Below are 25958 nucleotides of genomic sequence, written 5' to 3' on the forward strand. Positions count from 1 at the left end.
AAAGCTCAAATACGGTATTCTTCAGTGTATTTAATATAGATGTCTCCTGCAGAGTCAGCTGCAATACAGTACACATCTGATTTTCCCATTCTCAGAATAATTTCCTTTCTCCCTGACTGTTCTAAAGCCAGAAGTAAACCTCCTCTGTTGATTGAAATCCTGCTCATGCCTTTACCTGTGGCATTGGTTAGGGTTTTGTATTGACAGGTACCAGCAGATCTTTCTCACTCTGCTATGTTTTGTACAAGTAACTAGCTCCAAGTCATTCCCACCTCCATTCTCAGGCATAGAATCGGTACAGCATCGCTCAGAAACTGCAGGTTTTCATAGAATCATAGAACGGTTTGTCTTTGAACGGACCTCAAAGACCATCTAGTTCCAACCCTTTGGGTTATTTTAGCAAGAATGCTAGATTGTGCCTGTATTCAATGTGCCTCCGTGCAGATATCTACACTACAGCCAGAACTGAACTGAACTCATTTTACAGGCTACTGTGCAGAATATATTTATTTGATGTGTCTAGATCATTTTGGCATTAGTAAGAAAGAATTAATCAATTCTGGTTTAGCTTTTACAATTTTAATATGCAACACAAAAATGTGCAAAAATACTTTTAAAAGAAAACTACCTAAAACTGTATTATTTGCAGAGTGTTCATGTATGCCTCTGTATACAGATTAATTGCACCTCGGTAAGTATGCCTTGGTATATGCCTCCCCCTCTAAGCCAAAAAGGAAGATTCCTGAGAAATATTTTATCACTGTGCAATTCCAGCACAGTGATAAAACCAGGAAATTCTTTGATAAGTTCTCCCCAAACAGTTGTCAAGAACTTTGACATTTTTTCACCATATATGCTGCTGTTCTCTCTGCTTCCCTGGGGTATGTACAATCTTCAGTTCAGTTCATGCTTGTCCCCCTTAGCAGAACGGAAGATGCTTTCAAACTACACATTGATGAATGGTTAGGGTGCTGTGCTGGGTGATTGTTTTATCAGCCACTGACTTCTGTGCCTGTTCTGCCTACTTTGCATGGCTAACAGAGGTGCCCTGTTTCTTAAATAGGGATAGTTTAAATAGGAGTTTATTTGAAATCATAATGTCTGTAAACCTAACTAACTGATGAGGGAATATGGTGTTCAGTTCATCAGTGACTGTGTATAAAATAATTTTACTTGAGTAGAACTTAAGGGAGTAAAAGCTTTATATAGTTCACTTTTCCATAAAGCTTTATGAAAGTAGACACTTCCTGCAGAGAGGGATCACTATGCCAATTTTGGAGTCTGTTCAATAGCACGAGTGTGACATGTAAGGATTACAGCCCTTTTAAACGCACCTTTAGCATACAAGCAAACCTCTGACAAACAGATGATAGCCTCTAATACTTGCTCACCATCACAACAGCATCTCATAAACTGGATTTATCGTGCTTCCTTCACCTCACCACACTCTCAATTTATTCATTAGCTCACTCCCACCATTCCAAGTGCTTGAATAGCTGTACCAATGAAAAGCCCCATGATCACCTCTAATCTAAACAAAATTGAATCAATTTTCATTGCCTTGCCATTGTGTGTGGATGTTTCTCACAAGACTCCTTTCCCCCAGCTTTTATTAAATCTTCAGAAAGAATCAGGTTGAAGCTATTACCCAGACCTGCAGATCTAAAATGAAAAGCATTAATGCTTTGTAATGCTCCCCTCCTTACCTTCTAGAAAGGAATAAAACACCTGCATCTTGTCACAAAAAGAAATGATTCTGAGATGGGTTCTTTTAAGTAACTATGATGACAATTTCAGCTCATTTAAAACAGCAGCTACCTTAGAGACATACAATTTCACTTGCTATCAGACATCGTGTGGGTGAAGTCATGACATTTAAGACCATTTCCCTTTTAACAAAACACCACAAAATAATTCATGAATAATGCATGAATTCAAGCCAGTAAAATCTTTATGCCATGCCAGTCTCTTATTTGCAGGCAATAAAATTAGAGCATAATGTGCAATAAACTATAACCAGAGAAATCCCACTGTCACGCAGACATAATCACTGACATAATGTGGGAGAGCACTGAGCACAGGGTGTGTGCAGTTCCAGAAGATTCACAAGAACCTCTGCAGCAGAAGGGTCTGATGGCACAGTGCACTCCTGGCAGCCAGCAGCGGGCAGTTACACCACACAGCATATGGGACAAAACAGAAATTGGCCATCTGCAAGCAGGGAGTCTCACAAGCTGGGGGATGCAGTGATAATGTAATTATCATCACTACTTTCTTTTTTTCAGCCAAACTGGTATTTTAGGGAATTAAGACTGAAATCTAAACTGTGAAACACGGTGCAATACAGCCACAAAACAATGAATGATACAGTTTCTGCATTTTGGTCCTTAAATAAATGGAGTGCAAGAGATCAAATTTTGTGCCAGCAACCCTTCAATTACATTTACTTTGTCTAATAGTTGCCACAAGTCACACACCTTTCACTAAATGTATTTGGCGTGCAACTTTATTTGTAGTCTGTTATAAGTACTGTTCAAATTCACCATCCAGACATCACCGTTCTTGTAAAAGGGCATGTCATGACATGCCAAGTTCAGCTTCCCCTGACTGTGCATCAAGACCTGGTCTACTGCCTCAGGGCTGGCCTTAATTAGCATTCAGGGAAAATTTATCCCTTTGTGTGGAGCTTTCAGATCAGATTAGAAAAGTCATCCAGTGGCAAGACATGACCAAGCACATCCCAGCTGGTAATTGGTTCAACTCTCTCAATCACTGGTGAGATCCAGGGCTCTGCACACACTTCAGTTCTTAGCGATCTATCCCCGTAGACTTTAAGCAGATAATTTGAAACTATTAGTAACTTCTTTTGAAATTTTCTACAGAAAATTCTGCAGCCATGAGTGCCAGTAATACCTTGACACATTCTGAAATGTGAGGAAATGGTCATTTATCTTACTTGTGACCTTCACGTTATTATCTTTACTAAAATATCCTTCCTACAAAGGAACTGTGACTGAATGCTGCTATCGCAACACTACAAATGTGTTCCATTCCCCTCCAGGCATAAGCAAAACTAAATAACCCTGCTTGTTCCATAGCCGCAGCTGTGGATAGTTTAGCAGCAATCTCATCTAACAGCAAGCAAGGAGAAGTTAATTACGTTATCAAACCATGCTAGAGATGGAGTCAAGAGGTTAAACCTTATGCTGCCTTTCACCTGTTACAGGACCTTTGTGGGAGAAACAAAACCAGTTTTGCAGTATTGCTTACTCTAACAGGGTTTGTCTGAGTAGAGCAACAGAAGTGAGAACAGGACTGATGCATGTAGTTTAATTCTCAGACTTTGGAAGAAATCAAACTATTTGAATGCAAAAGTATCCTGATAAAAGCTGGAAGCGCATACAAACTTGCATGTAACAGCCTGTTACAACAGGCTGTGGATTTTAAAGCCTGGAGAAAAAACAAGACCAAAACAAAACATCTAAACCCAGGACTTTGCATTTCACAGTTAATTTCTTCTCCAAACCCAAGAACTGGGACTTGCTATTCAATATACTGAATTTTTAAATGAAGACTGACTGTAAGCCACTTGCAACATTATAGATTTTCCTCTATTATAAATGTTATACCCTAATACAAAGTTTATGGTTTGCTTGTCCATTACAGGCAAGACCACCAAGCATTTGAAGATTTTACTGGGGTTCTATTGCATGCTTTGCAAAAGCAGACACTTAACATACAATCACATCCTAATCTGCCATCCTTTGCTGCAGACTTCTTCTACCAAGAACTACAATTATTACAAACGCAGGAGGAACAATTTACCTTAGTTCTACTGCTGCTGTGTGAGCCATTACGTGAGAACTGCTTCCTGACTTACTTGTTTCAGCCCTGTGGTGACCAGCTTTGGCAATGGCATAACGCTCTGGGGCTTCCCACCTGCCCAACAATAGGTCAAATGACATGCTGTTAAGGAACAGTTGCAATGTGCCTTAGTACAACTGACTAAAATTGTAGCATGGAGCAAGTTTTTATTTTTAAACTGATGGATAGAGTCTTTCATCAGCAAATAAAGCACTTTAGAAGAATTAATCTAGCAGGTAGATAACCAGCAATTATTTACCTGCATCTGAAATTAAGCCATACCACAGCAAAGGTTCTGACTTGCCCAAATAATCTTTCTGAATAGGTAACAAGAATACAGCTCAGCTCTGCATTCTTGGTTGTCATTTAACAAATTCCTCCCATGAAATTCTCTGCTACAAAAAGTAGCAGCTACAGTGCAAATGAACTTGCAAGAGGCAAATCTGGGTTTCCTTACAGTAACTCATGAACAATCAACTCAGGTGCCCAACATAAACAGGTAACATTAGTGGCTAACCTGCTGAATAGTTCAGTTTATGTGGTCTGGAACTGCAGTACTTCACCTGGTAGCCTGTATGAGACTTACCAGCTGGGGGTGAGGGTGTGTGTTTGTCTGAGGTAGGCTGCTTTGCATGAGATTAACAAAGTGCCCACTTCAGCACTGCACAGACCAGACCTTCACCTTGCGCAAGTTAACAGTGCTATGCTGCCTGCCTGAACGTCTATTCACAAAGGAGGAATTAAGTATCTTTTTCCCTCTCAAATGTAAGTGCACTTAAATCTGTTCCTGTAAAGCAGAATAAAACATTGTTTCCCAGCAGAACAAAATCAATAGTACTTGGAAATAGCAACAGTTTTAGAATTACATATTCATACAAAAAGGGCTTAATTGTAGGAAGTAATTTTATTTACAGGCATAGTTACTTTACAGTTTTACAAAGCAGACATAATTCTTCTCAGAATAAAGTATCAAACCAGTGACAGACTTAGCACTGTCTAAATACAGTTTATTCCAAAAAGAAATCTACAGCGATCATTAGACTAAGTCATACCAATCACATAATAAAATGCTGTCGTCCCTTGCAACTACAATGGTATAAAAAGACTTTTTAATCAGTCATTATCTAGTGGATTAAGCATCTGCTATACTTCTTTCTTCTTGAGTATTAGTGGACCTACATTATCTCCTGTTAATTCATTGTGCTTGTTGTGGGAGCCATCGCAGACAGGGAACTGGAAGAAAACATACATGAGGAATTAGCGTAACTCTACAAAAATTGCATGGGGATTTTTATACTTCTTCCTATGCCAAGAGCACTTTGACAATGTCACTAGTTTCTACTACTACATCCTGTTTCAGTATCAAATTCCCTATCTCCTAAGACACAGGACACATTACACTGCTAACAAGTAACTAAGTTTGTGAGGTCCTAAAATTGCTGTTCATAGACACAAAGTTAGGGACAAAGACTTTTTGCATGAAAGGACAGCAAGCAAAGCAGCCATCACAGTCACAAATGGCTTAAGGTTTATTGTGGAACTAGTAAAAGTGCTCTTTATAGATTTAATCATTTGCAACCAGAAGATACTGGTTTAAGGAAAGCTGAAGTAACTGCTGAAGTTTACATCAGTAGTGATTAGTCTGAAGCAAGAATAGTTGAGATGGTTTCTTAGGTCCAGGGCAGACTTTTTTGTTAAAACAAGAAAGCATTCGGTCCAGAGAGAACAAAACCAGGGTACAGTCAGCACACTGAAAAGAAGTTGAGGCTAGATGAAAAATGTTCATCTAGTTGATTTGGGGGATACGGACTACCCCAACCAGTCACCTGCCAGCATCTCTGGACCAGATGGGGTTATGCTCTCCCTCACCAACACACAGCCAGCTTTACTTTCATTCTATTACGAACAACTTTCTATGCATTGTTTTTGCAAAATAGTTATCTTCCAATGACTTGCAATGTATTTCCAGACATTAAATAAAGGCTGTTTGGTTTCAATCTACTCACAGGTGGTCACTGTGTAAGCATTTCTAGAAAAACCCTACTGTGTTTCTTACAAGTTTCTACAGTTTCTTTCTGCATGTAGATAAGTTTACAGTGGAGCAAAAATAAGAATTGTGTCATTCTCAAAACTCCAATTCACCACTGAAGCACTGATAGAAATATCCAAGTTTCAATCTCTAATGCTACAGTAGCACAAAGTGTCTTACCGTCTTAGAACGCCAACACCTGCAGTAAGCTTTAGTGAGGCACAGATCTTCAATGTTTATTTCATTCACTACTTTTGGATTTTCCTTCTGGATCTTCAGGTTAATCAAGCTGTCCTTCTGCTGTTTCTTCTTGGGGAGGAACGGGCGAATAGCAAGGTAACCGAGCAAAGCCAGCACGCCAAGGAAAGGCAACAACCGCAGCCATTCTGCAACTAAAGACAGGTGGAACTTAGAGTGGCTCTTGACACCACTTGAGTATGGTGCAGCATCAGCTACTCTCAAATGACTGAGGCTTAGGGTAGGGAATGGAACTGCTCAGTCAGCAAGGCTCTGAGGGCAAACCAGACTGTGGGTAAGTCTGAAGAGAGACCCAGGTGAAAACCTGAGCTTTACTGTAGCCAAGGAAAAAAGCTGACTCCTAGCATTTCCTCTTAAGTTTAACACTACAGAAGATGACTCAATGGAAACAAATAAATCGAAAACAAATAAAAGGCATACTGAAATGATGAGCCCTAAAATTACAGGGGTTCTGGTCACCCAAGGTAAACCAGCACTGTGTACTAGCAAACTGGGCATGATCACATGCAGTAAGTACGTTAAATGTCACTATCTTAACATTCTGTGCATGAAGAATATTCAGCATATTTTATAATTCAATTTTCAATTGGAGGGCTTTGATATTTTTGTTTTTCTTAGATTTTTAGCTTCTGGAAGCTTTCCTCATTTTGTTTTTTCCAAGGTTTGTTTTTTAAACTTTTGGGAGAAATTATAGAGATTACTCAATAAACACTAGCAAAACCTTCACCTGTCTTTTAGGTTTTATTTTTCAGAGCTCTGTTTGCTCAGGGATCTGCCACCAATTTCTACAATACACAGAGAAAGTGTCCTGGGATCAGGTAAGTCAAGCCACAGAAAGTTGCTTTCTGCCAAGATGAGGAACTTCTTTTAAGAACAGATAAGACATTTCAGTATCCTCTGCAGACTTAGCTGCCTTGCTACATCATTTTAAATCTTCCAGACATACTGGTGAGAAGACTTACTGGACTTCGTAATTCATCACCACCTCACTTAAGATCTATATATATTGAAGGTGGATCCACTTTTCCAGCAAAACATGTTGTGACAACACTCCAGTGTACTTTACGTGCCACGGTGCAATAAAGGAGAGAGCGTTTTTCTAAATTTTTGGAGAACACATTGAATAGAATGCACCACAACTGTATAAATGATAAAGGCACTGCAAGAACTTTCAGTAGTCTTTCCATACCTGCACTTACAGTGGTCCCTATGCACAACAATTGACAAAATTTGCTAAGAGTTACTGCAACAGACTAATCCTTCTCTCTTTCCTCAGTTCCTCCAACAAGCTGTAAGTCCTAAATAATTAAATAATTAAACAATTAACGCTGAGATGCTTAAACTTTTTCAGTTACACAAAGTACTGAGTTTCCTGGACAGTAGTGTCTGTCTCTCCTATCATTACTGTTCCAGAAGACCACATCAATAGGAATCCAAATGCGCTTTCTGACCTTATGTGAAGGATTGACTTGGAACTTACTTTAGAAGAGAGGAAAAGCACTTGGTCACTGAAAAAAAATTTCCAAATTGAGTACCTAACTCGACTGCTGGCAAAGAGGTGGGTTTCTAAAAAGCCACTCTGAACTCCAAAGCCAGAACAGACACTCTAACAGGCATAGCATAACCAGAAGCAGGGCACTTACCAAGTGTGTGATGAATACAACCGGGCTAAAACTGACACACAAAAAGGAAATGTTTCACATCACAATTAAGCATCATTACCAGAGACCAGCAACTAAGCAGCAAGTGGCATCTCAATACAGGTTGAAACTCACTGATACAACATCAAAATCAGTAGTCATGTTTATGGGAGGCTCATAACCAGTTGGGTTCATCCAAATGAAACACAAATATGATAGCTGTAACCTCTTAGAAAGGGAATTAGAAACAAACAGGAATAAGAAATACAAGGATATTATTTATCATGGTTATTATTTAATATTTGTATTATGCCAACTGTTGAAAATGAGTTTTGTCCTCAGTAGCCAATAATTTCTTTACATGTTTCTAATGTGGGAGTCTCTGAAAAGCCCCCAGTTATACCAATGTGTGCACTAAACATAAACTGACTTGTTATTGCCAAGACTGCCAGAAGCTCGTACTTGTTATTGAAAAATCAATGTGACTGTGCTTCTAGGGCATGAGAGACAAGCTACTGCCACAGAGTTAAAAAGTCACAGATCTTTGGACTGGGTGGACAGGGATGGGGAGAAGAGCTTCACTCAAACTAACGCAATGATATCTTTCTACAACTGTAAGCTGCTCTGTGTTTTTGAAGCCATTCATACCTTTCTGAAGCAGATGTAAGGCAATTCACAAGACTTTATTTTCACAGCTAATAACTCAGAATTCAGCAATTACAGTGATTCTGGAGTTTCCTTATCAGTTCTGCTGTGTGGGAAGAAGCAGTCTTTAGAACCAGAAATGGAGAGCAGGGTATCGAAGAGCTTAGTCTTCAAAGCTGACTTTTGTTAGAGACTAATCCCAAGGTTAAGTCCTGGAAAGTGTCAGGAACATCACTAGAACAATTCCAAGAAGCTGAAGCTGCAGACCATAGGTCATTTACATTTTCCAGGAGAGGTTTTCTTAATTTTAGTCCAACAGTAGCAAGTCCAAAAAAATAAACACATACACTGTGAACAGAAAGGGACCGGCCAGCCACTGAGAGTCAAATCAAAGCAAGTGGTCCCTGCTTGTCTTTCACCAACTACTCCTTTGGTATCTTTCACTCTGATTTATGTTTTAGCCAATTCCTGTGGAAAGAACCACAGAATGCAGACCCAAAAGCAGCTTTTTACAGCAACAGCTCAACTGCAAGCCAACCTTTTAACAAGTATTAGCTACCAGTCAAAATGAAGACTGGAACTGCGATTGTATGTTCTCGAAGCTGATGAAATTCCTCACTTACTCAATTACATTATCTACAGAACTAATAATAACTAACTGTTCTCTGTTGTTCGCTTGGGTCTCTCAAGTGTGTTCTCATTGCTACACAAAACTAAACACAAAGGGTTCCACACACCACTTTACTATGCCTATTAGGTTATGAAGGTAGAGAGGTCCTTTCAGAGACAGCACACTAAATAAAAAGCCAAAACTATGGGTAGGTTAGCAAGCCACTCTGCAAATGACAATTTCATGATTCAAATGGGTTCTGAAGACTTCGTTATCATGGTTTCACCCTTCTTTCCCTCAGTATGGTAAAAGATGATCTACAAAACTGTCCTCTTCTTGCCTGGCAGCTTGTAACATTAAAGACCCCCTTAACATGCGGGCCACATGTAAGGCAGCCCACACAGGACAGTGTCATGGTTATGGAAAGAGGCATAACACCAAGATTCTTCCATAAACCTTGAAATTATGACCACATACTAGTTTAAGGTGAACGTCTATGCTGTTTTAATGACATGTACCAGGATAAAAAGCAACACCAGCATGAGACAACACTGTTCATTTTAGTGAACTTGAGAAGGGAAGGGTAAAGCAGCTATGACAAGAAACTGAAAGAGGCTTTTGAGCAGCAGCAGGGTGACAATTTAGATATCCACTTTCAAAACCAAGGTCAAACATTCTTTCCTTCCTCTCTCATTGCTTTTCCCTTCAAGCGTTTTGCACTGGATGCTAACAGTCTTTCTCCAAGCAATTTTCCATTCTGATTTGCTGAGATTACAACAGACAATAGGTGTCTCAAGATTTTTGTCAGCACACTATACAATATCCTACATGAAAGGATTCTCCCTGCACTTTTGGTCTGCTGTTTCTACAGCTGATGCACTACATGAACTGAAGTGGCATCAGTTGGGAAGCTAATGAAGGTCTACAGAAGCAACAAAAGAGCTAACAAGCAAAGAACTGCACTGCTCCAGATTTGGGTTCTGGCCTGCCTTTGCAAACAAGGTCTACGCTAGCAAGTATTTTATGGTGCTGGTCCTTAGTAGTCCCATCAGTAGATGCCACCAAAGGACAAATACTGATGCACTTTAAATGTTTTAAAATCAGTATTATTTCTTACTTTCCAAAAACAAGAAAAACGTGTGACATGTTTGATATGCCATTTGCCAAAGAATATGCCCCTCTGTAATTTGTAGTAGTAAACACAAAAGAGAATATTAATCTAGTCTGCTCTACTGCCTAATGGTCTGCAGTATTGGTAATTCGATAGATATGATCCTGTAAGTTGCTGCTGCAGAGTAACTCCCAGAATTGTGAATCCCCTGCTTTTAAAGGCTTATGACTTCAGGACAGGACAAACCAGACCACAACAATACAGAAGAATCAACACTTGCTAAAGCAATCTGGTTTTCTCAGATCAAACTTTAGACTGATAGCAGCTCTGAGTGCAGGTAAGCACAAGACTTTTCCAATAAGCAATGAGGTTTCAATGACTTTCAATAACTTGCATACTAAGAGAGAATCACTTACTAATTTAGGTGCCTAGGATATGGCATCCTGTGATTCCTTTTTGAAAAGCCTTGCCATGTTGCACTTACCCTATGCCATAACTTTAAGCACCTTGTACAGTTTTGCTGTTTTTTCCTCCATTTTCATTCATATCCACCCTAAGGGGAAAATATATAAGCATGACAGTAGATATTAGCCTAGTCTGACTATTGAAAAAAATTAAAAAAGTGTAAAACTGTTGTATAATTAAAAATACATAGCCATAGAGACATCTTTTCAATTTTCAGAGTGTTTAGCACAACACCAGCCAAAGAAACCACTTAAAACTAGTGGCAGTGGATTTATTTATTTTTTTACAGGTATGCTTCTTAAATCCACCAGGTTTCAAAGCAATTTCTGACTTGGTTCCTTCTTTTGCCTTTGTTTAATATTTTTGGGACTGACATTTCATATGTTTGGTCTCCACTTAAGGTTTCAGTTTTGTCTCTTGCCCTCCCTCCAAATTCAGAGCAGTATCTGTCAATGGGATAAATAACATGACAACAAACCAGTTCTCCCCCACTGATAACTGTATTACAACAAGAAAAGTTCTGACCAGAGGTTTACAGAATAAACTATATTTACTACTATGTAGTGTGAATAAATACAGAGGCTGCACAAATAATCCTGTTATAGAAATGTATGTTTGGACAAGTGAAGCAAGAAGAGATTAAACTCAAGCTTAACAAATTTTAAGGACAACTAGTGGAACTAGTGGTTAAAAGGGCAATGACTTAAGTGGGAAAGTGTCAAATGCTAGCAATATGAGAGGCTCCGTCATTCTGTAGCTTACTGTATCCCCTTCCTCCCAGCTTTGTAGCAGCTCTATTTCTATATTTGGTAAATATAATTAACAGCATGCTCTGATGAGAGAGTAGTTGTAGGGAAAGAAGAATGGTTCATTTCAATCAGGTCTTCTTGTCGTGGGAAAGATGAGACACTAAGTTTACAAGCAGTATGAACATGCTGGAAAAATACCCAAACCTGGTTTTAAATAAACTGTGCCTGTGCTACATTGAATCACATTCCAGCACTATTAAAGTCATATATCTTATTGCTGCAAGACAAACAACTAAAGTAGATTCTGCACTTTGAAGACATTTTCTGTTTCCTGACAGTTTCTTTTAGAACATTCCTCTTGTTTATTATCACCCAACTAATTTTGTCATTTAACACTACTTGAGGTTCTGCCTGTATTATCACAGATGAGCCTGGACTCAGATAGCTCCAGTTTGCAACACACTGAAATGCACTGAACACATAAAGAATTTGCTAGTATTTCATAGAATCGTAGAACAGTTTGGATCAGAAGGACCTTAAAGCTCACCTAGACCCAAGCCCTGTGCCATGGGCAGGGACACCTTCCATTAGAACAGGTTGCTCAAAGCCCTATCCAGCCTGGCCCTGAACACTGCCAGGGACGTAGCAATCACAGCTCCTCTGGGCAACCTGTGCCAGTGCCTCATCACCCTCATAACAGATCTTTCTTGTGTGACAGCAGTGATTGTGTGAAGTAGTTCTTTCACTGTGTGACAGGGCTATGATTAGTAAGTATTTTCACTCCTTCACCCTGAATATACTTATAATAATTATTAAATAACCCCCCATAACATTGTGTATGTAACAGGACCCAGAAACAGGTTGGTTTGGTTTTCCTATCAGTACAGACGAGCTCTGTAGCCTTCTAAGCAAATGGAGAGGCAGCGGTTTAGGCCTTCTGCTAAAATCCCATTTTCTTTGCGGGCACAGACTCAGACTTGCTGGTGCTTGCACAGAGAGGAATTTTAAGTACAGTGCAAAGACGCTTGGCCCGAGGAGCCTGGTACGTTTTACTTTACCACTACATTTTACTCTGACGGTTACGATCTGCCTCTTAAGATATCTTAAACGTCCTTACGGATAATTTTCCTGCTCAAACAGTTTAACGGTCAGGCTCCCCCTTTCTGTAACAGATTAACGGTTCAGCACGGTCGGGACAAAGCGAGCAATGCCGGCGCCAGAAGTGGAAGTCGCAGCCGGCCACGGGACAGCCCCGGGGCATGTGCCGGTAACTCGAGCAGACGCCAGGCTCCGGGCATGAACCGAGACGCCCACCCCGGCCCCACCGTACTCCCCACACCACCAGCAGGGCCAGAGGAGCGGGAAGGGGATCCAGGGCCCCGCCGCTCCCCACACCTACCTGTGAGGCGGAGGAAGCCGCCGACGCTCTCGGGCAGCGGCAGGCGCTTGAGGTACGCGGGCAGCTGCACCTTGACGATGCGGGCTAAGCTCTCCAGCACCATGGCGGCGATAGCGGCGGCCAACTACCCTCGCCGCGGCGGCCGGCGCGCTGCACCGCGCATGCGCCGCTGGGCGGGGCGACGCCAGCAGTACAGCCGGTTCCCCCTAGCTCGGGCGGTATTTCCGGCGGAGCCTGGTGGGCAGTGAGGCCGGGCCGGCGGCATCGCCAGCGTTGGGAGCCATCATGGCGCTTCCGGGAGTAAGCTGTCCCTCTGAGGGGAGGGGAGCAGCGCCCTGCCTGCGGGTGTGTGGCGCTCCCCGGCCTGGCCCAGCTTGAAGGTACAGCTAGGGAGGTGAGGGAGTGCGGCTTTAATAACGTGTGGCTTAAGTTTTATAGGCTTTATGTAGGGTGTCGTCATCCTGTTGTGTTAAGGTTGCGTTTCATGTCGACGGGCTTAAAAGTATTGAAGTAAAGGAGTGAAAGTTTTTCTGCATGTGGATGGTGTTTTTCATATGGTATCATAATTCTTCTGAGGTGGGGTAATGTGAGTACTGAGAGGATTAGCAACTACACAAAGTAGCTCATCTGCCTCACGTTTGGCAGTAGTTTTTGCAGAACAAGCTCTATCTTTGAGCACTTTACTAATTTTATTGAATTTTATGTCAAGAAGACTGGGTGTTGGCACACAAATTTCCTGTGTAGCCAGGAGAAAAAAATAGGAAGTACATATCCATTCCAGGTCAATTTAGATTGACCTGAAGGCTCTTGCACTAGTCCTTTGGTCACGAGTACAACACCATTTGGTTCAAGAATCTTCCCTTCTGTGGGTAATCCATCAAGTGTTAATAGCATATAGCACAGAGCATGACTATCTACAGGAAAGCTGAAGTAGTGCAGTTCTTCTGGAAGACATTTCCTTCCTTATGTGATTTTGATTCAGGACAATCTTAACCAAAAGTTAAGACCATAAAGAACTAAGGCAAAAGCTCCAAATACTGAAAGCTAGGTTTGAAACAAACAAATCCACCTTGTTTGTGCTTCTTGCCTGAATAATACTGTGACCTTACATTAACATTTCCTGGTGAATCATCTTATTTAGCTAGCAAGAATATTCCTGTGATCTCAGAGTACCTTAGTTCCCTACCTCACCTAAGTTTATCCTTGTAATGACTATGTCTGATGTCCTAAGATGATTCCTTCTGGTGTAGGCAAATGGCTGCTATTAGACAAGATAATGAAAGAGCAAAATGCTCAAAATGCAGAATAATCACTCTGTAAAGATTACACATCAGATGTCATGATGTAACCCTGTTTGTGAAACTTGATGAGGGACGCATATATATGGCTGAAGATATATAAGGTAAATCATCCAGCTCTGAATCAAACAATTTCACACTGAAGTTGAGAGCCTCTGTCCTTGCCACCTCCTCCCTTTCTTCTGCTGTTTCAGCCTTCTCTGCATGCTAGCCATGATACTGGGAGCACAGCTGACATATCACTGAAGCTCCTGAGCCCCACTGTGCTGCCTTTGATCAGTGCTCCACTCAGCACACTGCTAGGCAATCTGCACGTGTTGCAGAGAGGAGTCGTTCTCACTGTGCCTTGCCTGTCTGCATAGGTATCAGTTGACATGAGCCATGAATGGTTTCCATATATGAAAGGCTGAAGTCATAAATAATGGAAAAACTATAAAGAAAATGAAGCCTGAATGAGATTGTTTTTCAAAATACCATCTTTTGCCTCCCCTAAAGTTAACAATTTCAACTGGAGCATAGGAGATGTGAGTTCACTGTCCAACGTGGCTGCAGACTTCCTGTTTCACTTAAGGGGGAAAATGTCAGCTGCAGGCTTGCTCAGTCCTGCAGAAAAAAAAACAGGGTTTTACACAATAGTCCCATCTTCAGGGACCATGTTATGGGGTCAGATTAGTCAACATCAGGATGTTTACTAAGCAGGTGGGACATCTTCCTCCTCTTACACACATTTAACACCTTATGTGGACATTCTTGTTCCACAGGCAGATTGCTTCTTCAGGGTTTTATCAGCATCCTTTTCAACTTTGCCTCAAATCTCATTACTGTTGAGTATCTGGAAAGTTTTCTACCTTTTGGGGGGGGAGAGTAATATGCAACAATTCATTCTTGTATATTTAGATTCAGTTTGGAAACAAAAAGTAGAGACTGCCTCTGTTTCACGCTAAATTTGTCAACTGAAACTCTGGTATTGTGTAGGATATACAGAAGTCATTGTAATAAAAATAACAGCACAAAACCCCACAAAAACAGGCACAAAACCAGGTCATCAGTACTGGAATAAGATTATTACTTTCAGCAGTACGTATCCTCTGTCACTGGGATTTTTCATCTAGCAAGAAATGCTCCAGATGAGATGGAGCATGGAGTCCACATGTAGAGATCTACATCTGCATAGTGCTAGCTTGGATCTTTTGCATGGAAGTCCAAAGCACAGCCCAAAAGAGGACCAGCCCAATTACCTTACTACTACACATGCTTTGACAAGAATGGTAGAAAAGCTTGTGGTGCAGATGCAGATCATGCTTGGCAGAATAAATTCATGTCACTATAACACATCTGAACTGATCCAGCTTGCAGTAGAATGTCTGGTCCTGGTCCAGCAGATTGAGCATAGGTGAAAAGAAGGTGGTTGTGTTCCTCCTCGTTACCCTTCAAAATTTGCTAGATTTTCCTGTGCCTTTAATTCAGCTGTAAAATGTGGTAATACTGCTCTATTTGGAACACTAAGATTTTGCAGAGGAAAAGAACATTTATAAATTATATTTATTTTATTTTACCAAGTACACCCAGTAAGGGTAAAAGATGAAAGTTTCTGAGGTAGCAGATGCACAGTCTTTCCATCTCTAAAGCAAGCCTAAATAGCATAATAATTTGCTCAGCACTCTTTCATGGTAATGAGGTTTTCTATCAACAGGACATCTTATATTCTTAAAACCATTTTCTTGGAATTGGCACTGCCATATTCCATGCTGAGTGCCCAGAATAATCTCTGCAGCAGGCAAAAAGTACTGTTGTCAACTAAAACTATCCTGTCACCGGAGGGCTGGCTTGTGTAATTAGCGAACACAAGCTTCTGTCTAGGAAGAAGCTAGCTCTCTCCCTTTGTATTTGATTCATTTCACAGTGGGCTTTGATTTGCTGCTGTCCCTGCTGTATGCAAAGATCTCCTTCTTTTCCAGTTCCCCAAAAGTAAGCAAAATCATTGCACCCCAGAAGGGTGTAGGAACTGTGATTCATGTCATGTGGTAGCTCCAGCTCCATCACTTAATTATGCAGCACTTTGAACATCCAACTGTAAAATAGTTGAATCTCAAAAAAAAAAAGGAGTCTGGCTTAAAAACATAAACCTTAAGACTGTATATATAAGGTTACTTTCCTCTGTTTTATGCTTAAACAAGTTGCAGTTGCATTGCATAAAGGTTAAGGTTTCATTTCTTATTTTTACATCTAGAAGCTTAATTGCCTTTGGAAGAAAGTGGAGATTGTCATGCGTTCACTTAACTCTGAGATCTGGCACCTTACGTGACTTCTGCTGGTGTTTATTGAAAATACCTAGTGTTCTGCGGTAGGCAAAGTATTTGAAAGAAAAATTAGTAAAGGAAACAAATCACACTTATAATAGAATTAATAGGGTCATTTTGTATAGCATAATTTTCATATTAGAAAATTACTACTAATTTTGTAATATGAAATTTGAGTGTTGGAACTAGATGATCTTTAAGGTCCCTTCCAACCCAAACTACTCTTGACTCCATGATATTACCTTCTAATCTAATGAACATCCAGGAATTTTAGAATGTAACTGTTACATTTTGAAAGCAGGTTCTATGGTAATTAAGTAACTGCAGTGTCCTACTAATAGTATGTATAATTGCTGAATTACCTGCGTCTCAGAATGCTATTTATTGTCACAGATTGTAGTAAATTAATTTGTGGAAAACAGTGAAAACAGGAATGTAAAGCGAAATGGCAAGATTTCTGAGAATTGGATCAAGTTCTAACATGGCAACTTTGTGCATGACAGAACAGAGCAGTAGGCACAGGTTTTATTTAGTCAAGAAAAACGCCATGCTTTGATCTCTCAGCAATAGGTTTAACTTTAAAACAGTAGGTTTTCATTCTTTTTTCTGACTACTACTGCCAGGAAGTGGGAAATGTGACACAAGTTGTGTATGGAACAAAGTTGAGGAACTCCCCAACTCAAGAAAGAGCAGGTGTATTCAGTGATAAATTCTGAGATATTCCCAGATAAAATTCAGTTACTTTATACTTACATTGTATGTTTTTTCCAGGCTGGAACTGTCTTTTTAAACAATGGTTAGCACTGGTCCACAGTAGTGGTTTCTACAGCTACTATATTTGCAGAAATATCACAAACTGTGAATATGCACTTGGTTACACTCAGTTACTGATTTTAACTGCCTCTATTTAAAGCATAGAAAGTAACAAATTGTGTGACATGAAGCTAACATCAGTCAACTAGCAGCAACGATGCTCAAGAAAGCACACAGTAAACGTAATATTGCAGTGAGTTTTAAATTTTGACCCACTGCATGAATAATCCAGTCTTTTAGAATCACAGGATGATTAGGGTTGGAAAGGACCTTAAGATCACCTAGTTCCAACCCGCCTGCCATGGGCATGACACCTCCCACTAGGTATCAAGGCCATGTCAGCCTGTCTTTGAACACTGCCAGGGATGGGGCATTCACAGCATCCTTGGGCAGCCTGTGCCAGAGCCTCACCACCCTCACAGTAAAGAATTTCTTCCTTATAACTAACTTAAATCTCTCCAATATGTACTGCTCATTAGGATCCAGACTGATCTGATCGCTGGTCACATACAGACTTGCACAGATTTGGAACTTAATTGGCTTCCAGGGAGTTGCTAATTCACAACAATTTTAGGCAGATCAGAACAAGTATCCTTAGGGTTCAGTAATGTGTTCATAGAAGGCCAGATACATTACTGATTTGTGTCAGGTTCTGCCTGGTTTGTTGCAATAAAGCAGGCTGCAAAATCACCAGATTGTCCCCTGGGAGGAAGCCACAGTGATGGAAAACAGATACATCCTCCCCTACGATAAAGGACCTATGGAGGACAAAGCTGGCATAATCTAGGAAGTACATGCTGCTAAATTAACATACGTGAAATAAAACCACTATCAAAACACTACAAGCTGCTCTCATGATGGAAATTCCAGGGGAAAGAAGCTATTTATATGTCAATGTATTCTCAGCAGAAGACCACCCACCATTCCATTTTAAACTGCATTGATCTTTGCTATCAGTATGACTGTATATCCTTGACCAGGCAACTAAGGGTATATTTGTTCCCTTAGTACTTTAATCCCTTGGCGTAATAGCTGTCACTGAAAGCTGTTTCCTTCATTTTGGAAGGCAAAGGTGAGAATGCCACAAGACTAAGTCCTGTGACGCAATGTGCATTCATTGGCAGGGGCTAATTATAGCACAGAATAACTACCAGCTTCCTCTGCCGAGGACAGAGTACATGATCTGTGCAATATGACTGCACTCTGCTCTTAAGTTCTTCCTGTGTCACGACACTACTGACACCGCAGCAAAACAGCAGTTTGTCATTCCTTCCCAGGCTGCTCTGTAACAACAGTGATGTGGAGATTTCTGAGCCTGTCTCTCCTCTTTTCAAGGTCGGACAAGTCTGGCATTGACAGTAATGCACAGTTCTTCTCTGTCATCTCACAAGAATAAAGAGGAGCAAAAAAAGAACAAACTCAAACACCCAAAACATCATGCCTCTTGAATTTCAGAAAACAAACATATATATAATGGATGGAGAGGAAAGCAAGGAAAAAGTGGCAATCTTGATTCCAAGGCAATGACATGGAATAGTACTACAGCAGGTAAACAAGGTTAATATAGACTCTTTAATGCCTAGCTTAGTAATGTTTTTTATTTTCTATTTTTTCCAGGCACTCCTTGTCCTCTGGACTGCAGGTTAACTATAGCACAGCGCACTTCCAGACCTAGGTAGCTGGCTATTCCCTAGAAGACGTGTAAGTTACTTCCTCACTTTACTTTTCAAGATATAGCCAGAATTTTGTAGAAATTCTGTACTTCACACCAGTACAGGCAGCTGGAAGGTCTGGAAATACTTCTTCAAAATCAGTTTCTTTTTTCCCTTTGACTCATCAGAGAAACCAACGAGCACAAAAAGTAGGATATAAACATAGCACCTCAAAGCTTACGAAGCTTACTTTACCAGAAATGTAAGCCTAATGACTGTGAAAGGTGAAAATTGTATTAAAAATAAATACATGGTAATTAAGAGGCATTCATCTTCATGCTAGGGGAGTGCTTTTGGAAACCAGTAAAAGATCCTAGTCGTTTATTGAAAATAAGTGTTGTCATAGATGTCTATAGTTAATTTATTAAGATGCTTGAGAATGTTTTAACCTGCTTCACCAAGAGGAATTTATTTTTATATTTTTCTCTTTTTTTACACTTTTATGTGAGTTATTTTGACAGCTCCAGGGCTGAAAATGTTGTAATTACTGAGAAAATGAGTATGGTAGAAGTGGGTGCCACACAGAGTTCCTCAAATTGCCTGTCCAATATGATTTGATACTGTCAAATATCCTGAATGATGTAAGAGTAGGTGTATAAATTAGTTTCCAAGTTCCTGAGTCCTCCATGCCTAATTGCAGCAGTGTTTGTTTTTCTAATACGGGACTTAAACTGAGATCATAAAATCATTTAATATAGGCAACAAAAAGGAAGGAAGGACTAAGAAATTATCTTTTTTTTGCTGTTAACTTGGATTTTAATTGCTGTTACTGAGAAGAGTAGCATCTTGGATCCCACTGTCCTTAAGCCAGTGTTTTTCAGTTGGTTTTCTTTTTCTAGATGAAAATCATAAAAAAAAGAAGATGCAGCCCTCATTTTCTTTATAAAACTGAATTGATACCTGCTTGTAAAAAGTGATAGATCTATGTACTATTTCTTGAAAGGCTGAAAAGCGTGCTTGACCTTGAGGAACAAAAGTCACCAGGAGCACAGAAGCTAGGTGGCCTTTGCTTTATAATTTGCACAATTTTCAACAACTTGCCAACACCTGCCTGTGATTCATGACTACCGTGTGTGTCATGACCCACTCTTTCAGCAACACTGCCCTGATCCATCCCCCTAACCATAACGATGAACAGTGTAATAACTGGCTAATTTCAGTATTGGTGATTTACAGTCATCAACAGTATTTCCCAAATTACAACATGACAGCAAACAAGAGTAATATTCCTTCTAAGAGATATATTTGCCTGTAATTACCTGAATACTTGAGGTCTGCGCGAGCTCTTGGACATCTTTTGGTTAACTGGATCATACCAAAAACTGGAAAGATCAGCCAAATCTTTAAAGATGAGGTTGTTCAAAAGGACAAAAAGAAAAAATGACTGCTAGTACCAATTGATAGTTAGCTAGTTAAATCCGTTGTCTAAATGCACAGCATATACTCCTGCCAGTTCAAAGACAAACAAAACAAAAAAACCTTGAAATATTTCTGTGGACTTTCTTATTTACTTAATTCTCTATTGTAATTTAATTCAATAGAGTGTCAAACAGTTAAACCACAGCAATCTACAAGACTGTAATAATTTCCCCAGGGAAACAACATTATTTTATATAAAACAGAGGGGAGAGAATGTTTTACAAGGAAAAAAAAAGCCTCAAAATGAAGTGATAGAATCAGTTTGCTACCTTTGCTGAAGTGTCATATTTATTTAGCTACAAATGTGTGAAGGATTCACCAACAGGACTGCCTCATAAGAGGGAATAGCCTTGCTATGTGTACCTTGCTGTGGGCTATTTGGGATGTCAGTGGTTCAAAGGGCTCATAACTCGCCGAGGGTTGCTGTCCCATGTCTTCTAGAAACACTGACTGATCTCTGTAGGCAAACATCCCAAGACAAAAGGTGGCTGTAAAATACTTCAATATAAGGTACCCCATCAGTGTCTTGATTAACTCAGGCTATTTCCCTGTAATACTAATCAAACAGTGGAAATTGTTTTTAGCATGCAGCAGGCCATGTGCAAGGAAGCCTACGCTTCAATCAGTGCAGCATGTTGTGAAGTCTGAGCAGCCTTGCCTATACTAGGGAGCCTGTAAAATATGTTAGCTATCCTTATTAACTTTAATCCTTAACATTTTATCTGGGTTAGCAACTTCTGTAGTGTATTAGGTACACTGGTCAAATAAATTGTTGAACCCAAGACTCCCTGAAGGTTGAGTGCATTTGCATCCTGGATCAAGCACTGGAGGAGCAACTTAATCTGGATGGTCCAAATCTGACTAGTAATCAGTTATGTCAAAGTAATAAAAACAGATGTATCTTGAAAGTGCTTCAAGGAGTCCTTTGATGTGTCCTTTAGTGAACACAATGGGCCACATTAAGTACTGCTGAAAACTGCTGTAAGAGCTTGGTCATTTTCAGTAACAGTGTAACTCCTACAGACTTAGTATGCAGTCTGATCACAGCCCGAGGGGTCAAAAAACAGGTATAACAAGGAAAAGCAACCACCTCTAAAGGGATGGGTGAAAGTAGGTCACCATTAAACACCTTTTTGAAGAGATCTCCAACGGATGTACCCTGGCCTACCAAAACTGATAGAACTCTGGTTTGCTCCAGAGAGGGGTTCTACCTCCTGAATTCAGCCTGTGTTATCTTATTTTAGTAACTGTGATTAATTATGCTGCCCTTCACACCCCTATTTTAAGATACTATTTTGCCGCATATGTTTAAATTATCTATGTTTATTCAGGAATGTAAAGAATTCATCTGAAAGAAGAAAACAGAGACAGTAACTGCATGCCAACAAAAGTTTTCGTTTTTCAAAGTTGGCACCGCAATTATGCTGTGCACGTGCTCATCTGACTTTCATGCTCCAATATCCATAGAGCTGAATCAGCACAGAAAATGAACATTCTTGTTGACGCAAACTGCTGCTGACTTGAAAGGAGTATCTTTTTCATTTAGATCAAATGGCAGTTTTGCTGGGAAAAAAATGAATGCTCTGTATGAATAGTAATATCCTGCAGCAGTTTTCAGAGACTTCGTTGTTTAGGCCTGTGAAAATAGCATCATGCATTTTATGTTGTCAAAACTTTCTTCTTGTCAAATAGCTCTTATTTTCTGTAAGGATCTCAAAAGAAGAGAAAAATCTTCTCTAACTGAAAGAAAACTGTGCTATCACTATGATGCTAAACAGTGAAGTGCTGAACAAAATCCTGACGACTGGAAGGTTTTGTGGGGAACTTTTGTCTGCTGATGTCAATGTGAGTTACTGAAGTATTTTATATCCTTGTGAATCCCACATGACCTCGTGCAAGTTGCGGAACCTTAGCATTATGCAACAAAGCACTCAGGCTTTTCACTGAGACTCGTATGTGGATGTAAACATTAGATCTTACAACTCCTTACATAAAGCAGCAACAACTTAAAATGGGTCAATGCAGGGACCTGGTGTCTTGCCCCATGACCTAGCAGTGAAACAAAAGAGTACAACTATACAAAACAAACATGTGGAATAGCTTATGAATTATTTCAGTGAGAATGTCAGAAAAGCTGTTGAAGAAACAACGGGAGATGAATAATTGCCAAGTTAGAATATTGAGACAAAGTTACTTTTTATCTAATATTCCTTAGCTAGCTGCTACCCAACATACTGACGTTGGGCTGGACTCCAGATGTGGAAGGGTTTTGCTACCTCTTCTTAACAGAAGGAGTGATATGGCCCCAGTGTAAAAGCCATCGAACTGAGCACACAGTACAAAGGCTGTAACTGTGATCTTGCTGTCCTTCTCGAAGGGTAGAAGCCCCAGCTACACAGGAAGGGCTGCTGGTCTTTTGTATTTAAAGCACAGATCAGGTGGAACTCAGTGACATCCCTAAACCTGTTTTTCTTCCACTGTCATGTAATGGCATGTGGGTTAGCAAATTCAGCTTTTTTATTTCTTGTGTTAAAAAAGCTGATGGAACAGTCTTTATCAGCCTTCTCCTGTGATCTTACTGTTTGTGGTCTGTACTGAATCAAAAGGGCCCCCAATAGGGAGAGTTTTGGCCAGATTAAAGAGGGATTTGACTGCAAGCTTGATTTATGATAATTAAAGGAAAAACAAGTTGGACAGGATGCTGAAATTTGAGGCCTGGTAATACGCGCAAACAGGGGAAGCTGTTGTTGTTCATCTTCTTGGCACTTTGTTTTCCAGCAGCAGAAGCTGTTGTGTTTTGTCTCCTGCAAACAAGAACTAATAATGATCTACTGGATGGACTAATAAGAGTGGCTTGCTTTTGCTGAAGTATTATTTTTTTTTTCTTAGCTAAAAAGGAGTATTTTTTTTGACACACTTTGCATCTTGCTACTAACTTTCATTTTTTAAAGCATCCTGTATGGAATGCTGCTTGGTGTCTAGGGTGCTTGGTCGCTCTAGCTGTTCTAAAGACAGGTCGAATAGCATGCTCAGAATGTAAAAAAGGCTGCTCTGGTGCAAGTGCAAGTGAAAAACTGACATTCATGTGTAAGCATACTACACTAACCTTCAAACTAAGGCTGGTCTGCTTCTCCCTCTAGCCCCCTTGAAGCTGAAGTGCTATGACAACATATCAAGGCAATCTCCACTCATGCTTGCTCTGCTGGACCATCACAAAGCAGCTGAAATGTACTAGCCAATTCAGCCTTTGAGAGGTTATTGGCCAAGTGGCTGCACAGGACTCTGTAACGCCATACTTGGTAAAGAAAACAAAATTCAAGGAGGGAGGTCAAGTGAGCTGGTCGGTTCTCAGTACTTCCGTGCAAACTGTTTCTTACTGTGCCACATATACTGAGCTATTTCACAGAATAAACCACTGAACATTTAACCCAACTTTACTACCATACGAGGATTAAACATGCAAATACCTCTCTTCAGCCACTTCTGAGGATTAGCTTCAAAAAGCAAATTAAAATGAGGCAAACCCAAATAGACTAGGTAGTTCCACAGTAAGGTGCAATGCTCATATTCAGTAACCATCATCTGTGCTTCTTGCATCTAATATTACTGTGTGCAAGTAGCATTATAGTACACCTGCTGTGTGTGGTAAAGGTGAGAAACTCTTTGCGTATGTCCCATCAGTATATTAAGGTCATGAGGCCTTAGCTGCCTGAGTATTCCTGCTGAAGTAAAAGATCTATTTGAGTTTGTTTATTTCCAAACACCGAAATACATGATTACTACCTCACCTTTTTGAGGAAAAAAGCAAGGGCAAGCAGCAGAATGTTACCCAAGCAGAACTGTGTGCTGTGACTTGCAGAAGTGGCCACAGAACTGTGAATGTGCGTTTTGTTTTTCACTCCTACACAAGTCAGTATGTTTTATTCTTTTTCTCAAGTACATTTAAAGATAAATGTTTAAATTGATGGATTACACAACCAGTTAGTGTCTAAAAAGGTACACTAGACCAAAATGTGCAAACCCAGTTCTGAGCAATGGCTAGAAACAAGAGCTATCCCGATACATTTTAAAGTCTCTTTGGAGTCAAATGCTAATACAGATACTGCTTTTAACATGTAACTGTTGAAAGGCACACAAACAGAACTTGATTTACCAGATTAACAATTCCTGTTGTCTAAAATTAGCAGGGAAAATTACATACTGTCAACACTATGTTTGTGCTGTTCTGCATTGCTTTTATTATACAGTAAAATGTGAATCCCAAGCCAAATCAAAACTTTTTAATACAGAGTCATATTAAGAGGTCGTTAATCTGAAATAAAAATGTAGATCTAGAATACTGTTAAGTACCTAAATCTCCTGAGATGACAAACAAAAATGAAAAAGTTCAGGAGTTTGTAAGCAATTTACAAGGCAGAGGAATATGTCTGTGACCGAGACACACTGTTGGATCTGGAGCAGTTTAACAGCAGTTGCAACCTAAAGCAGGCAAGCGACAGCAAGGCGATTTTCAACAATATGCATGATTAAGATGATAAGAACATTAACGGATAGCTTGGGACTACCGTTCCCAAATATGATACTCAGAGTGCAACTAAAATAATAAGCAGAAAATGAAGACAAGGAAGTACTAGGAATGGTTTAGGTGATCACAGAAAGATAACTGGACGTTGTAAGTACATGGCATTGCTTTCTTTCCCACCTTTGCATGATATGAATGCTCAAAAACTATGACAGTCCTACTACAGTGCTGTTTGTAAAATAAAGCATTACTCCCGTAATTCACTGCTGGCTGCTCTCAAGCTTCATACTGAAAACAGTGTTACACAATCGGGTTTTCTGAACATGCTGTCTTCACCAGACAAACAATAATTACCATCCTAGATAGCAAGAAAACAGTAGCGCAATAAAGGCACTGTAGTGAATGCAAACTCTGTTCAGTGCAGTCGATGTAGGTAATGACGTATCCATGCTCCCTGGATAGCAAATGCCATGTTTATTAACACGATGTATCTATCCCCTTGTTGCAGCAGAAGGGCAGCCTGGCATCTGTTCTCTGCCTGTTACGTTACACAAGCAGAGGGGGATTCCTTCCCCCTGTACACATGTACACAGCTATACAAAAAGCTACACAATTTATTACCGTGAGAAAAGAGCCTAGCGGAGAACAGTTTTAAGTAATATTTAGTGACCCTGGCCCCTGCACTGACAGTCTGTTGCTGTTATCTTCCCCTTGGTCGTCTTTCTTCCTACACCGAGAAACTCGGTATGGTTTACTTGTCTGTGCAGGTATGCTCTCTTAAACCAAAGCGTCCAGGCCCATTACCATCAGGCCAAGCCTGCGCTCCTCCCCGATACTGCCGCTCCCCCAGGCCAGAGCAGGCCTTTTGCTGCAGCACCGGCATTGCACCGATGGCTGCAAACCCCGTGGCTTCAGGGCTCCGCCGAGGCGCACCGCGGACGCACAGCGGCGCGGGTGCGAAGGTGCCGGCGTTTCTTCTCTCGAGGCCGCTGAACGCCCGAGCCTCGCTCCTTGCCGCGCCACTGCAGAAGCAGTCCCTTCCAACCGCCCACCGCTCGGCCACACGGACACCGAGCTTGGCGAGGGAGCAGGGCCCGCAGCAGGCGGCTCCCCCACCTAGCACG

The 25958-nt window shown here is 40.5% G+C and overlaps 1 protein-coding gene and 2 long non-coding RNA genes across 6 annotated transcripts in view; 2 read left to right on the forward strand and 1 right to left on the reverse strand.

Moving 5' to 3' along the window:
- The window catches only part of SLC9B2 (solute carrier family 9 member B2), a 25867-nt gene extending 19463 nt beyond the window's left edge, over positions 1–6404 (forward strand). The window contains exon 12 of the mRNA XM_065691032.1: positions 6173–6404. Within this exon, the coding sequence (XP_065547104.1) occupies positions 6173–6289 (117 nt within the window). The 3' untranslated portion in view covers positions 6290–6404. The remainder of the gene's footprint in view (positions 1–6172) is intronic.
- On the reverse strand, positions 6196–12860 carry LOC136020217 (uncharacterized). The gene is made up of 3 exons (XR_010615244.1): positions 12771–12860; positions 10642–10710; positions 6196–6285 (listed from the first exon to the last, which is right to left on the reverse strand). It is a non-coding gene; the product is annotated as an uncharacterized LOC136020217 (long non-coding RNA).
- Positions 12861–12895: 35 nt separating this feature from the next.
- LOC136020219 (uncharacterized) lies at positions 12896–25093 on the forward strand. Of its 4 annotated transcripts, none has more exons than XR_010615248.1 (4): positions 12896–13164; positions 18799–18882; positions 21644–22157; positions 23453–25093. It is a non-coding gene; the product is annotated as an uncharacterized LOC136020219 (long non-coding RNA). The 4 variants fall into 4 exon arrangements; XR_010615246.1 differs by having other exon boundaries at positions 12896–13150; XR_010615247.1 differs by having other exon boundaries at positions 12896–13150; positions 22005–22157.
- Positions 25094–25958: the final 865 nt, after the last annotated feature.

Source organism: Lathamus discolor, chromosome 1, assembly GCF_037157495.1.
Source record: "Lathamus discolor isolate bLatDis1 chromosome 1, bLatDis1.hap1, whole genome shotgun sequence".
NCBI lineage: Eukaryota > Metazoa > Chordata > Aves > Psittaciformes > Psittacidae > Lathamus > Lathamus discolor.